The sequence below is a fragment of the Phyllobates terribilis genome, unplaced genomic scaffold, assembly GCF_046119375.1.
Source record: "Phyllobates terribilis strain yellow unplaced genomic scaffold, ASM4611937v1 Scaffold_10__3_contigs__length_209671492, whole genome shotgun sequence".
Classification (NCBI taxonomy): domain Eukaryota; kingdom Metazoa; phylum Chordata; class Amphibia; order Anura; family Dendrobatidae; genus Phyllobates; species Phyllobates terribilis.
The window spans coordinates 74,549,628-74,565,613 of record NW_027362770.1 but is presented as its reverse complement, the minus strand read 5'-3'; the positions used below and the strand labels follow the sequence as shown (position 1 = coordinate 74,565,613).

The 15,986-nt window shown below is 43.7% G+C and overlaps 1 protein-coding gene across 3 annotated transcripts in view; it reads right to left on the bottom strand.

The window, feature by feature from the left end:
• Window positions 1-15,986, bottom strand: part of JADE2 (jade family PHD finger 2) — a 338,504-nt gene that overhangs the window by 143,787 nt on the left and 178,731 nt on the right. For all 3 annotated transcript variants that reach the window (XM_073649598.1, XM_073649599.1, XM_073649601.1), the window contains exon 6: window positions 13,764-13,975. In XM_073649598.1, the coding sequence (XP_073505699.1) occupies window positions 13,764-13,975 (212 nt within the window). The remainder of the gene's footprint in view (window positions 1-13,763; window positions 13,976-15,986) is intronic.

Below are 15,986 nucleotides of genomic sequence, written 5' to 3'. Positions count from 1 at the left end.
CCACATCGTGTCAGATCGTGGGGTTCAGTTCACCTCACGCTTCTGGAGAGCCACATGTAAGTTGCTTGACGTCACTCTGGACTTCTCCTCCGCTTACCATCCACAGTCCAATGGTCAAGTGGAGCGGATCAATCAGAACCTGACCAGTTACCTCCGGCACTTCGTTAATGCCCACCATTCGGACTGGGTGGATCTCCTACCATGGGCCGAGTTCTCTTACAATAATCACGAGAGCGAATCTTCCTCCAAATCCCCGTTTTTTGTAGTCTTCGGTCAGCATCCTCGGATCCCATTTCCCGTCTCCACCTCGGTGGACAATCCGGCTGCGGAATCTCTCGTTCGCGAATTCTCCTCCATTTGGGAGAGTACCCGATCCGCACTCCTTCAGTCGTCCGAACGGATGAAAAAACACGCTGACAAGAAACGCCTGGATCCTCCACAATTCCGTCCTGGAGATAAAGTCTGGCTCTCGTCCAAATATGTCCGGCTCAAGATTCCCTCCTACAAGTTAGGGCCTCGGTTCATCGGCCCACTGGAAGTTATCAAACAGATCAACCCGGTGGCCTATAAATTAAAACTCCCGGCCAACTTACGGATCCCTAACTCGTTCCATGTATCTCTCCTCAAACCCGTGGTACTTAACTCTTTTTCCAAGTCTACAGGTACGCCTCCTGCTCCGGTTTCCGCTGAGAACGAGTTTGAGGTAGAGAACATTCTGGCCACCAAAAGGGTAAGAGGAAAAACCTTTTTTCTGGTAGATTGGAAGGGGTTTGGTCCTGAGGAGAGAACGTGGGAGCCCCGGGAGAACATCCATGCCCCTCTCATCCTTGATAAATATCTCTCTGGCCTAAAAAAGGGGGGGCCTAAAGGGGGGGGTACTGTAGCGTCGGCGTCCCTGCCTCCTGCTAGGCAGGGACGCTGTTCCCCTCACCTCTCCGCTCTGTGCCCGGCGTCTTCCTCCCGCTCTGCTGGCAGCGCGCGCTGCTTCCCAGCAACGGTGCTTATGGCGCGCGCGCTCCCCCTCTCTTAAAGGGGCCGCGCGTGCCGTCCTAAGGAGTCCCCGGCCAATGGCCGGAGGACTTCACCATATATAAGGCACCTCCTCCAAAATGGAGGTGCCCGAGCAATGTTGTTGCAAAGCCTTCACTCTGCTTCAGCCCTCAGGTCCCGTTTCCAGTTACCTGCCAGTCAACTGCCAGATTCCTGCCTGTTACCTGCCAGTCACCTGACAGATTCCTGCCTGTTACCTGCCAGATTCCTGCTTGATACCTGCCAGATATCCCTTTACCTGCTTGCAAGCCTGCGGTCCGACGTTCTGCCTTCCGACACCTGTCAGTCTGTCTATGGACCAGCCTGCCCGCGCTCGTCTGCTACCTGCCTGCTAGCCTACCTGGAGGCTCCGCCGTCACTTGCTGTGACCACCTGCCTGTCCAGAGACTCTTGTCTGCTCACCTGGGAGCGCTCATCTGCTACCTGCCTGCTAGCCTACCTGGAGGCTCCGCCGTCACTTGCCGTGACCACCTGCCTGTCCAGAGACTCTCGCCTGCTCACCTAGGAGCGCTCACCTGCTACCTGCCTGCTAGCCTACCTGGAGGCTCTGCCGTCACTAGCCGTGACCACCTGCCTGTCCAGAGACTGTTCCTGTCACTTGCCGTGAGTACCCGTCCTTCTACCCAGAGACTGTCCCTGTCACTTGCCGTGACTACCTGCCCTTCTACCCAGAGACTGTCCCTGTCACTTGCCGTGACTACCTGCCCTTCTACCCAGAGACTGTCCCTGTCACTTGCCGTGATTACCTGCCCGTCTTCCCTGGGAGCCACCCGCTTCCTTGCAAGGACCGCCCCCTTGTATAGTTGCTCAGAGGTTCCGCCTCCCAGACCCGTTACACCTGTGCTTTTTAACAGACCACCTAGAGAAAAAAAATAAATCGGACATGTGAGTTACCCTATAGACTATCATAGGTACGAGTGCTATCCGTGAAAAATGGGAGTCTGAGACTCTCACTGGACACCAATGAACTGCTGATAGACTAGGGGAACTTGGTCCTCCATTGATAACTAATCGATAGGCTATCCTAAAGATAAACCATTAATATTTTTATAAAGAAATTACCTTCAAATTTTATTTAAATAAAACTGCTGAAACTAATAAGATTTGACAGTGGGCTCGGACGACAGTGTAATGTACAGTTGTGCTCAAAAGTTTACATACCCCAGCAGAATTTTTGCTTTCTTGGCCTTGGTTCAGAGAATATGAATCATAAAAAGCTTTATCTCTACTCATGGTTATTGGTTGGGTGAAGCCATTTATTGTCAAAGTACTGTGTTTTCGCTTTTTAAATCTTAATGACACCCGAAAACATCCAAATGACCCTGATCAAAAGTTCACATACCCTGGTGATTTTGGCCTGATAACATGAACAGAATTTGACACAAATGGGTTTGAATGGCTACTAAAGGTAATATCCTCACATGTGACCTGTTTTGCTTGTAATCAGTGTGCGTGCATAAAAGCTGAGTGAGTTTCTGGGATACAGACTGACTCTTGCAGCTTTCATCCAGCCACTGACGTTTCTGGATTGTGAGTCATTGGGAATCCAAAAGAATTGTCAATGGATCTATGGGAAAAGGTAGTTGAACTGTATAACTAAGAGGGAGCTCCTAATGTAGCCTGCTGTCTGACGGCCAAAAACAGAATTCAGAGTAGGAGGCTGGGCAAAATAATATTGTCTGCTTTATTTACAATATTTTAGATAAAATTGAATCAAATAGAAGATGAACCACTTCCTGAGACTTCCTATAGCATGTCCTACGCTGAGTATTCTTGTATGGAACAGAGTCTGTACCATATCTGGCAGATACCAACTGTTACAAAACCAGCATCTGCTCCAATGCTGTTGAACCATTTAAATGCTGCTGTCCTTCCTTGACAGTGGCATTTAAAAATGACACGATTGCCAGCGACACGCGTGTGCATTGCGTCCCATTGGCAACCCGATTACGAGGTTCTGATGGGTAGTCCTGTCCTGCTGAAGGCCCCTGTTGCTGTCATCTTAGTCCTTCTGTGAAGCTACCCTGTGGCAGAACTTCATAGAAATACATAATTTTGCTTTTTAAAAAGAAAGTTTTTAAAAAAATATAAAAAATTAAAAATAACTCCCATCTTCTCATTAAAAATAAAAAAAACACATATTTGGTATTCCCTCAAATATAGAATTAATTAACCTTTACAGTAAACACTGTAAAGAAAAAATATTAAACTACCAGAATAGATTTTGTTTGGTCACCATACCACTCTAAAAAAAGTTGCTATAAAAATCAATCAAAATGTTGTACCTACCATAACTTAGTATCAATAAAAATGTCAGCTCACTACGCAAACATCTGTCAGCACAGAATGACTGTTCAAATAAGTCCCGCCACTAGGTGCTTCACTGTGGTGCAAGTCCTTTAAATACACCTTCCCACCTGCTTGTTTTCCCTCAATATCCACCCCTCTCTTTGATTGATAGCTCTGACTTCATATGGCCAGAGAAGGGTGTAGATGTATGGAAACTAAGCAAGTGGGAAGTTGTATTTAAATGATTGACCCCGCCATGGAGTACCGAGCGCCTGTACTCCGTTTGAATAGTCATTCTGTGCTGACAGAGTCTCTTTAAGTCCTTACAAAGCTTCATCGACTGAACAATAAAATTTTAAGGATTGGAGAAACATTTCAACATTTAGCATTATTATTAACGGCCTTCAGCTAGATCTTGAGCCATGGCGACTTGATGGATGAATGCTCTGTAGAAAGATCGATTTTGTGGAAGCCTAGATAGGTCCCCCAGGGTCTTCGTTGCTGTTATTTTGATTGTATTAAGCCATCGGGTACCTGGTCTTCCTCTTGGCCTTGTTCCTTCTATTCTTCAGACCATGATGTCCTTCTCTAGTGATTGCTCTCTTCGTATGATGTGTCCACAGTAGGAAAGTTGTAGCTTGGTGATGCTTGCTTCGAGTGACAAATATATAAATAAAACTCATGAATGTTTGGGATCGTCATAAGTGTACTTAATTGGAAAATCATACTGGCAGGTTATTTTTACCACAAAAATGACCAACATAAAAACAAAGTCATAAAAACAATGCTTGAATTGCAGTTTGTTCACTATTTTAATGTAATTGGATTTTTTTTTACCATTTTTCGGTACATTGTTTGGCATGAAAGGTGAGATTAAAAATTACAACTCATCACAAAAACGAGCCTTCATATGACAATGTCCACAAAAAAAAGAAAAAAAATGTATGGATCTTGGAAGAAGGGAAAAACGAAAGAGCAAAAACTAAAAGTAGCTATTGTAGGAAGGGGTTAAGGGAAGAATTGCTGAAATTTGAGTAGTGTTCCATGCGCAGTTAATGGGCTATATTAGGATGACGTACCATTGGATTGTACAGTATACAAGTCAGATTCAAGGAAACATGAAACTAGTACCTTCGATAACGGTGTCAAGAGTTATAGGAAGAGTAGAATAATTGCTTCTCTCCAACACTGCAATCAGCAGATCATCGTTTACATTAGTAGATATCATTATGAGGATACCAGCGCTTAAAAATGCATACCAAGTTCATCGCAATGCATATAATTCATTGGAAGAACATTTTACGTCAATTCACCAACATTATATTGTATCCGACTCTTTTTTTCCGCTACGATATATGTATCTAACTTATTTTTTCTGTTACGATATATGTATACAACTCTTTTTTCTGTTACTATATACAACTCCCTTTTCTTTTTTCCGTTGTGATCATATGACTTCCAATTTCCGTTTAACCTACGTGCCTTTTTCCAAATGTCATGTCTATTTATTACCTGCATTGTTTAATTGTATGCTATACTGTGGTTATGTCCTGATGAAGAAGTATGAAACTTCGAAACACGTTGACTATTAAAACCGCATCCCTGGACATTTCTCTCCTCTTTATCCTTCCATACCAGCAGTGCTGAAATAAAGGGGTATTCCCATCTCTAAGATCCTATCCCAATATGTAGTAGGTGTAATAACAGTAATATTAGCAAATACCTCCAATTAGAAATGCAGTATAATATTTTTGATTCACTATGTCTCTTTCCTCATGTGCAGGCATTGCAGGACCTTAGGCATCCATGGTTACGTCCACTGATAAAGTCACAGTTAGTTAGCTAGTTGCTAGTGGTCGTAACTGTGGATACCTAAGGTCCTGCAATGCCTGCACATGAGGAAAGAGATAGTGAATCAAAAATACTATACTACATTTCTAATTGGAGATATTTGCTAATATTACTATTATTACACCTACTACATATTGGGATAGGATCTTAGAGATGGGAATACCCCTTTAACTCTTGTATTCCATTTTAATTTTTTTCCAATATAAAATACTGGCATTATTAATATAGATAACATATAGGTCTATTACCGCAGTAATAGCAAAATCCAGGAAATATAGATGATTAATGCATTAGACATAGGTCTGCATGCCGTGGATAAGATAGAAAAATATCTACATTGGACGATTGTCAATAGAGAGGTGCCTTAGACTTCACTCACCACCATTGCAGCTTGCCATTTTGCCAGGTGTTGGTGGTACATTATTATTATTATAGCGCCATTCATTCCATGGCGCTTTACATGTGAATATCTTCATATATGAGATGTCCCCTAACATTTAAAGTGGTAATGGCTGCTAAATATGTCAAATACATTGGCCCAGATTCATCAAGACCAGGGTGAACAACGCCAGTCTTGATGAGAGGGCGTGTTGCAGTGAGATGCTTCTGATGCACCACTTGCCAGACCGGCTGATTCATTTAGAGGTGCGCGTCTTGCCACCAATCATACAGTCAGTCCCCGAGGGAGGATTCCTGGCGTAAGGAACATCACAGACCGTCATGAATCAGACAAACTGTAGGGTCATGCTCCTTTCTGGCCCAGTCCAACTCTAGTTTTGTTTATTTTGGAGCAGCTGAATGAAACTGGAGTAAAAATACCTAAAGTCAACGGATTTCTGCAAACATTTTGCTAATTATTAAGAATCTTTCACATGGAATCTAGCAAAAACATTTTGATGAGTCAGGGCCATTGTTTTTACTGTGAATTGCTGGTGACCCTAAGTTATCCTTCTCTATAAAGTGACACTGGATGAATGGCTGGTATTTTACGGCCGCTGTAGTGAGGCGGCTAATGTTTCAACTAGAAGTAGTGCCATGCTGTGAAACTGCCAACTCATACTAATGAAAAATAAATGAGAGGTCCTTGTAGTCAAAACTCAAGAAAAAGAAAAAAAAGAGCATATACCTACAGCAAGTAAATCAGTAAATGGTAATAGTACATGTAAATAATATTGGGTACTTAGCGCTATTTTGATCAAAAAAGCATAAAACCAATCTCACCACGTCAATGTGTACCCATTGGGACGGTAGATGTGGTGAGATGGCTTTTATGCTTTCTTGATAAAAATAGTGTTAACTAAGTACCTTATGTTATTTACATGTACTATTACCATTTACTGATGTATTTGCTGTAGGGTATATGCTCATTTTTTTTTCTTTGGTTTTGTCTATGAAATGGCCACAGTGTGAACGTGCTCTTACACTTTGCACATATTACCAGCTTATAGTCCAGCTCAGTTTTTTGGTTTTACATTTTCCTTAAACTGTAGCACAACTGTTGTTTTATTAACTCTTGATTTTAGAAACTATTATGTAATGTCTCACAGAGACTTAAGCTGATGTTTTGGGATAAAAATCATAAAAATGTAATCTACTGTGTCATTAATTGGGATAACACGTAGTGATTATAACTGCCTCTGTATATAGATGAGAGCCCACTGCACTATGGGGTGCTGCTTGGTTGCCTAATAAAGGCCCTTAGTTCTGCCATATATAGACTTTATGAGGAAAGTCAAATACACATTAAAAGGTGCTCTCCACAACTGGACAACCACAATGAATTGCTCCAGATGCTGGTCAGGTTTGACATACACAATGTCAGATGACTGCGGCAGCCAATCAACAGGTGAGTTCTTTCCTTTGAGTTTTGCAGCCTGCTTATGATTGGTCAGCATCATACAGGGAGAAGAAGTACACGCCCCACCCCAGTAATAACACCCACTTGGACTTATTCCGCTCTGCAGCCATTATTACATCACTAGATGGTGGCCCGATTCTAACGCATCGGGTATTCTAGAATATGTATGCGGCCGACCGGGCACAATCAGCAGAGCAGTGTTTAAATTTGGCGCCAATATCGCTGATTGGTCGCGACCGCCGGCCATGACCAATCAGCAGAGCGGTGTTTAAATTTGGCGCCAATAATGGTGATTGGTCACGACCGCGACCAATCAGCAGAGCGGTGTTTAAATTTGGCGCCAATATCGCTGCTTGGTTGCGGCCGGCCACCACGACCAATAAGCAAAGCGGTGTTTAAATTTGGCGCAAATAATGCTGATTGGTCGCGGCAGCGACCAATCAGCAGAGCGGGGTTTAAATTTGGCGCCAAAAACGCTGATTGGTTGCGGTCGCGACCAATCAGCAGAGTGGGGTTTAAATTTGGCGCCAAAAATGCTGATTGGTTGCGGCCGGCCACCGCGACCAATCAGCAGAGCGGGGTTTAAACTTGGTGCCAATAATGCTGATTGGTCGCGACCAATCAGCAGAGCGGGGTTTATATTTGGCGCCAAAAATCGCTGATTGGTCGCGGCCGGCGGCTGCGGCCAATCAGCGACCGGTGTTATGGAGAACGGGGAGTGGCGTTGATGTGCGGGTACTTTCGGTGTGAGTAGCCGGGAGATGAACGGCTAGCGCCGGTCATCTCCCGGCTGCATCGCCGCTGACTTCCATGGGGCTACCGTCGGGAGATCAGCGGCGTTTAAATTTGCCGCCCATATCGCTGATTGGTCGCGGCTGGCGGCTGCGACCAATCAGCGTCGTATTAGTGAGGACCGGGGAGCGGCGCTGCCTGTGCAGGTACTTCCGCTGCGAGCAGCTGGGAGATGAGCGGCTGCTCGCAGCAGAAGCATCCCGACTGGCGGCGCCGCTCCCCGGTCCTCCGTTCACACTTGCCGTTGGTCCCGACGTTAGCCGCATGGAGGTCAAAGGCGCCGCAGGTCGGGGTAGTTCTGCTGCTAGAGCCGCTTATCTCCCGGCTGCATCGCCGCTGACCTCCGTGCGGCAGATGAGCCGCTAACGGCCGCCATCTTTTTTCTGAAATCCTGCGTCGCCGATTGGCCACGGCCGGACCAATGAGCTACGCGGGATTTCCTGGACAGACAGCGGCCGGACCAATGAGCGATGCGGGATTTCCTGGACAGACAGCGGCCGGACCAATGAGCGATGCGGGATTTCCTGGACAGACAGACAGAAAGACAGACAGACGGGATAAGACAATTATATATATAGATGAGTCTAATTCAATGTGAAAAATTTGGTGAAAGGTCCTCTTTAAGCCTTACAAAATATGTCTGTAATAAAGTTAAACTCGTAGAAAGCCATTAATAAAGTACTGTTGGGATATATAGAATCATAGTGAGGTCTACTTTTTGTCTACTAATGCATCCTATGTATTCGACAATACGGTATATTGAATGTATTGTAATGTAATATGATTACATTTACAAACAAGACTTTCCTTAGACGTAACTAAGAAAATGAATCAGGTTTTGACATATTTCGGCAAAGGAAGCCCTTGAGGTGGATCAATCACAGGCTGAGCATAAAGCTTCTGGCCTATTGTGCACATAAGGAGAGATACAAATGAAATTTCCAAGATTAAACCATTACATTTTCTTGACAGATCTGTTTATAACACAATCTAGTAAGCGGCTTTAAATCTCTCCAGTGTAACCCTGTACATACGCTGACGAGAGTATACAGATGCATTCCTCTATCACTGAGCGATACAAAATGCCGGCCCATATAGAGCAAACTAGTGCTGTGTACCTTTTATCTGGCACTTGACTTACCTCTGCCATTTTCCGATCTGGAGCGAGTAGGTTTAGATTTACATGAGGTTAACACTTCTGCTACACGTGGAGAAATCTATTACTGAATTATCTGGTATGGCTCCAGCGGGGAGCCACTCTGCACACACTCACCAGAATGGCTGGAAAGAGATATTCACAGTTCCTCTTAAGCTGTCACATTGCATTTCACAGTATGACCTTGTGCTTTAGTATTTCTTTGAAAGAAGTCCTCGCTTCAAAGCAGTACCTTCTAGACAAAATGTTCATTACCGTTTCCCTGCATACTTTCTACACCATATCATAATATGTGAAGTGCATTATTACAGTACTGGCAGCACTTATTAGAAAGACCTGCCAAATGTATCTGCTCCCTGGCATGCACAGGGTTAAGCCTGAGCTACGATACTGGATAAAGGGAAAGCATTAGGTAAATTGGCAGGCAGAAATGGCTAATTCTGACTCATGATGACAATGTGTATGAGATACAGAAACTTCACTTCAGAGGAAAAGCAGAATAGAAATGTCACCACTTCTGTATTTATCACCCACTCCTGGTTTACAAATATCACCTGGGTGCAGTTGGTTTTAAAAAAACAAAAAAAAAACTGTGCTTTACTCACCCGTCCTGGGTTCGGCCCTAGGCTCCACCGCTCCCAGTGTCTGTTATTGTCTTCAGCGCTGCAGCCGATCAGTGAGCTCAGTGGCTCTGCCCAAGCAGACAGCACAAGTTGCTCAGAGCCGCTGACCTCACTGATTGACTGCTGCACTGTCAACATATCACATTATTTTTTTTTATTTCACTTTAGTTTCTTCTTCATGAAAAAGCAATGGCATATAATGCTGTCAGAAAGTTAGTCCAGTCCTTGTAAGGAGCTGAAGTATACTGGGTGCACACCAGTGACGCATCTGATACTTTCACCTAGGGGGCACGATTACCATGTGGAGATACAGAAGGGGGTGTATTATTCCATAAGGTACCAGAAAGGGGCAATATTGCTGCCCTGCGCTTTGGATGGGTATAGCCCTGTGTTGTTTGCTTAGAGTTGCTGGAAAAGTGATAAGCCAAAGATGTCTGTATGATACATTCTGCAAAGATGGGTTGTGGATGGAAAAAGTCATCATGGCAGTCTGGGCCGGATGGAGAAGAAAATGGAAACTTAATAACTTGATCAAATAAAGTGGCACTGGATTTATCTATACATGATACAGTCTACAGAGCACCTATGATCAATTGGTATCTACCAAGTATGGTCACGTATAATGGTAATATTGGTCTTAGTAAAGTGGTTTCTGTTCATTATAAGTAATTACGCCATGACGTCATTGAGTCATATGACCTGTCACATGACTCAATGACGTCACCGCAGGTCCTTCACACCACCGCGAGCCGCCCCAGAACACCGGACGCAGCAGAGAAAACACCGGGGGCCATCGGAAGGTGAGTAGAATCTTTTTTTTTTACCATTCTTATTTTTTTCTTTTTTTTTTAACTAACTTGGTCACACTACTATAAATCCATGCCGGTTGCTGTTTGCATGGATTTATATAGTGTGAACAAGTTGTCAAGAACTTTTCCAAGTGATGCTAAAATCGCTTGGAAAGTGCTTGATAACCCGCATGCAGAAATGCATGAAAAAACGCTTCTACTTGGCGGGAAAAACGCATGTAAAATCCGCATGCGTTTTTCCTACCAGGAAGAGGCGGAAAAAATCTGCAGCATTTCTGCATCGTGGGCACATAGCCTTAAAGAGGTTTTTCCATGATCAAAGTAAAATTGAATCAATACATCTTGGGATAAAAATAAGTTCCACAATTGGATGTGTTAAATGTTCCTGTGCTGAGATAATGTTATAAATGTGCCCCTGCTGTGTGCTGTGTAATGGCTGTGTCTGACCGTACAGGAACATGATCTGATCATACCACAGCTCCTGGGCAGGGGAGGAAGCAAGAGAGCATACAGTCATTACAGCATGGGGATCACAGCTGATTCTTTCTGGAAGGTAAAGATTTTGCTGCTTGTTTTTAAGTATGCTTTACCTCATGGAAAGAATAAGCTGTGATCCTGTGCTGTCCTGTCTGTACACTCTTTTTTCTTATATTTGAAAAAAACTGACAGATTTTCATTAGTGCATTGGATCACATTTTCATAAGTGTTTATCAACGTTTTTTCTCATATTCAAATATAACTGATAGTGGTTTCTTAAGTTTCTCCTATCAAACCGTCAGAGATAAACAGACAACACTAAGATGCCATCAGTCTGCGGTCTCGAGTTTTTCACAGACCCATAGACTTCCATAGTGAGTTTAGATAAAATACAGACATGTCTCCATTGTTTTCTTGTGGACACTTGAGTCTTTAATACAAATAAATGTGAGTTGTCCTATACTATAAGGCTGTGTGTGCACGATGCGTATTTGAAGCAGAAATTTCCTGTGCGTTTCTGCTTCTCCTTGGCAGGGAAAACGCATGCGTTTTTACATGCATTTTTTATGCTTTTTTTAAGCGTTTTTGTACATCAATGAATGATTTTTAGAGCTAAATAAAGTTATTTGGTGGGACATTGCTTAAACCTTGGATTACCATCAGAACTTTGGTGAGTATATAGGTTAATTTGAATGATTAAAGAATGTGTCTGTTGTAATTCAAATAAAGTGTTTACACTGTGTCTGTGTGTTTATTTAACTCTTTACAGAAATTGACATGATGTGAGTGAGTTTGGGTACGTGGCCATGATCAGGAGCCGCTGCAGGTCTGACGCTGTGTGTTTATACAGCGGCAAACCTGCAGCGTCCAGATTTTACATCATAGTGGATGGGATCTCTAGAAATACCATGTCCACTATGCGTGCATCAGAGGCAGAAAATCACCTGTGGACAATGACTTGCGGCGCGTCTTTCAGGACCGCAGCATGTCAAATTCTTGTGCGGAGTCGCTAGTCTCCGCAACAGAAATTTGACCACTAGAAAGTATTGAATGCAGTGAGCACATGTGGATTTACCTGCGTTCAATAAAACATTTTGGATGCAGAAAAAATATGCGTCTAAAGAGCTGCTAAGTCTGGATCATGGGCATCGAGCCGAAAATTTAAAAAAAAAATGGCGTGGGCTTCCGCGTCATTTTTATAACCAGCAGAGGGAAAGCCGTCCGCTGGGGGCTGATATTAGAAGCCGAGGGATGGGGCCATTAGCCAACAATGTTCCATGTTTTTACGTAGGGTCCCGCTATAAAATCTAACCAGAAAAGGCTAAACTAGACAGCTGCGGGCTGATATTAATAGCCAGGGAAGGGGCCATGGATACTAGACCCCTGTCAGTATAGATGCCGCAGGAGGTCACTGGGGTTGATCAGCTGATCAGCCCCGGTGGGCTTACGATCAGCTGACGGTCATGTGACCATCAGCTGAGCGGTCATGTGACCATCTGATCTGTGATGGCAGAGCAGGTCCTGACGGTCACGTGACCATCAGGACCTGCACTGACGTCACCGCTCAGCTGATGGTCACGTGACCATCTGGACCTGCACTGAGGTCACCGCTCAGCTGATGGTCACATGACCATCAGGACCTGCGCTGACGTCACAGCTCAGCTATGGTCACGTTACCATCAGCTGATCTGTGACGGCAGCGCAGGTCCTGACGGTCACATGACCATCAGGACCTGCGCCGACGTCACCGCTCAGCTGATAGTCATGTCACCATCAGGACCTGCGCTAACGCCACCGCTCAGCTAATGGTCACGTGACCATCAGCTGATCTGTGACGTCAGCGCAGGTCCTGTAAGTACCACAGGGAGGAGAAGATCGCTGCCGGGGGGCCATTGGACAGGTGAGTATAGAGGTTTATTTTTAACTTTTTCATTTCTTTTTTTTTTTACCGCGCGTGGTAGCTGGGATGAAGATGAGACTACTTCTCCAACCATCCACGCTGCTCCCGCTGTTGGAATGAGAGGAGTTGTAGTCTCGTCTTCATCCCGGGTACCACATGCACCGCGATCAAGCTGCGAATTCGTGGCCATTGAATTTAATTGAAACGCAGCAAATCCACATTTACCTGCGGGTTTGCTGCGTATCAATGTAACTCAATGGCGACAAATTCGAGGGGTGATCGCGCTAGGAATGGCCATGCTGCGTTTTGCAACGCTATGCTATGCATGGCAGATAGATTAACAAGCATTTTCGTGGCGTTTTCGCGGCTGGAAAAACACTGCAAAAATGCTTCAAAAACGCTATGTGTGAACTTAACCTAACAGATACATGTTCAGGCTTTGGAAAACATGGACACAACATGTACATGATAAATGGACATCTGAATGAGACCTTACTTTTATTTCATGCCTAAACATATAACTGACCAGGTATTTCAGTTTTTGTGTGGTGCTGCATCTAGAGCATCAGGGTAAGAAAGAAGAATGTAAAAGGCCGCGTTGTCTGCAGAACAAGTGTGACTTTGTTAAAAAAGGGCATGGTTTGTAAATAAAACACCTAAAGGACAATCTCCCTGAAGTTGACAAGTATGGTGCATATAGAAGACATGCAGGATGGGTTCTCATATAGCCAAGTCACTCAAAGGAGTGCATTCCCCCATCACACCCAGATTCTGGCCTCTGGCAACTATTACTTTGCATTGCCAGAACCATTTCATACCTACAAAAAAATAATGTTACAACAACCAAAATTGTAAGCAGACTCCCAACACGATAACACGCCCAGTTATAAATCCGGGTATCAGTAGCGCCATTTCATCTCCAGCGGATGTAAAGGTGCAGAATATTGTTTTCTTTTACCTGGTGCACGCAGACATTGCACTTATCACAGAAAACCATCTCATTTCCATCTTCCCCTTCAGGTGAGCGGCACACGTCACAGACGACATCTTCATCATATTCAATCCCCAAGCCTTCCTCGGTTTCAATGGCAACATTCATGTTCTCATAGCAGACCATCTCAAACTCCTCCAGGAGCTTCTCAAAGGTGAGCTCATCCAGCTGTGGCATCTCTGTACGTAAGTAAAAGGTGGGAAGAGTCAATTTAGAAGTTTCATATCAGAGATGGAAAAGGCATCACAAATTTTGAGAAAACTGAAATTACAATTAAGCAACAATTCTGCTCAGAATGGAAGATACATTTTCATTAGAAAGTAGTTTTAAAGTGTTTTTACAGTTCTTTAAAATGGCCAGCAACTACACGCATGGATAAAATTGTTGGTACCCTTCTGTTAAAGTAAGAAAAACCCAAAATGGTCACTGAAATAACTTGGAACTGATAAAAGTAACTTTCAATTTAAATTTACTGAATCTCAACTAATGGTAGTCGGATATTGCTTCTATATTGTGGTTCAACAGAAAAATGTAAAGAGAAAAACATAACGAAAATGGCCTGGACAAAAATGATGGTAGCTTCAACTAAAAGAAAATCTGTCAGCAGGATTTTGTAAAGCAAAGTACACAGATAGCCATATTGGTGCTGTCATACTGATTAAAATGATACCTGCAGTGAAGAAATCCGTTTTGTTGTTTTTCAGTAATCTTTGTGTCAAGTTTTCATTTAATGATATGTTCGTGCATCGGGGGCGGCCTGTGGGAAGGGTCTTATCTTGGTGCTCTGGTCCCTGTAGTTATCCTCCTGTTTTAATGACTGGTCACTGATCCGTCAGTTATCTCCCTTGTTCTTAATCTGCGCATCATCCACCCACTGCCTTCACTAGCAATATGTTTTGTGCAGATATATGTCTTCTTTTCGGAGAACACTGTGTGCAGAGGACTGGAGCAAAAGCATGTTGAAGAGAAGACCTATATCGCCGCTGCTTAAAACATCTTGCTAGTGAAGGCAGTGGAAGGCGCATGAGCAGATTAAGAACAAGGTGGACAATTTGGAGATGCGATTGCGCATGTGCCGTCCGTAGCAATTTTTTTGGAGATCATGTTTTTTTGTTTTTTTTTAGAGACTACAGCATCTACTGTGCTGGTGCAATATTTAAAAAATAGGAGGCAGGTCACTGACGCATCAGTGACCTGTCATTCAAACAGGAGGATAAGGGACCAGAGCACCAAGATAAGACCCTGCCCACAGGCCCGCCTCGATGAACAAAGATATGATTAAATGAAAACTTCACACAAAGATTACACAAAAAGCACAAAATGGATTTCTTCACCGCAGGTATCAATTTAATCAGTGTCCCCGAGCCAGCATGGCTATATGTGTAGTTTACACTGTGTGCCAAATTATTAGGCAAATGAGTATTTTGATCACATGATACTTTTTATACATGTTGTCCTACTCCAAGATGCATAGGCTTGAAAGCCAACTACCAATTAAGTAAATCTGGTGATGTGCATCTCTGTAATGAGGAGGGGTGTTGACTAATAACATCAGCACCCTATATAAGGTGTGCTTAATTATTAGGCAACTTCCTTTCCTTTGGCAAAATGGGTCAGAAGAGAGATTTGATGGGCTCTGAAAAGTCCAAAATTGTGGGATGTCTTGCAGAGGGATGCAGCAGTCTTGAAATTTCCAAACTTTTGAAGCGTGATCACCGAACAATCAAGCGTTTCATGGCAAATAGCCAACAGGGTCACAAGAAGCGTGTTGGCCAAAAAAGGCACAAAATAACTGCCCACGAATTGAGGAAAATCAAGCGTGAAGCTGCCAAGATGCCATTAGCCACCAGTTTTGCCATATTTCAGAGCTGCAATGTTACTGAAGTATCAAAAAGTACAAGGTGTGCAATACTCCGGGACATGGCCAAGGTAAGGAAGGCTGAAAAACGACCACCTATGAACAAGAAACATAAGTTAAAACGTCAAGAATGGGCCAAGAAATATCTTAAGACTGATTTTTCAAAGGTTTTATGGACTGATGAAATGAGAGTGACTCTTGATGGGCCAGATGGATGGGACAGAGGCTGGATCAGTAAAGGGCAGAGAGCTCCACTCCGACTCAGACGCCAGCATGGTGGAGGTGGGGTACTGGTATGGGCTGGTATCATCAAAGATGAAATTGTGGAACCT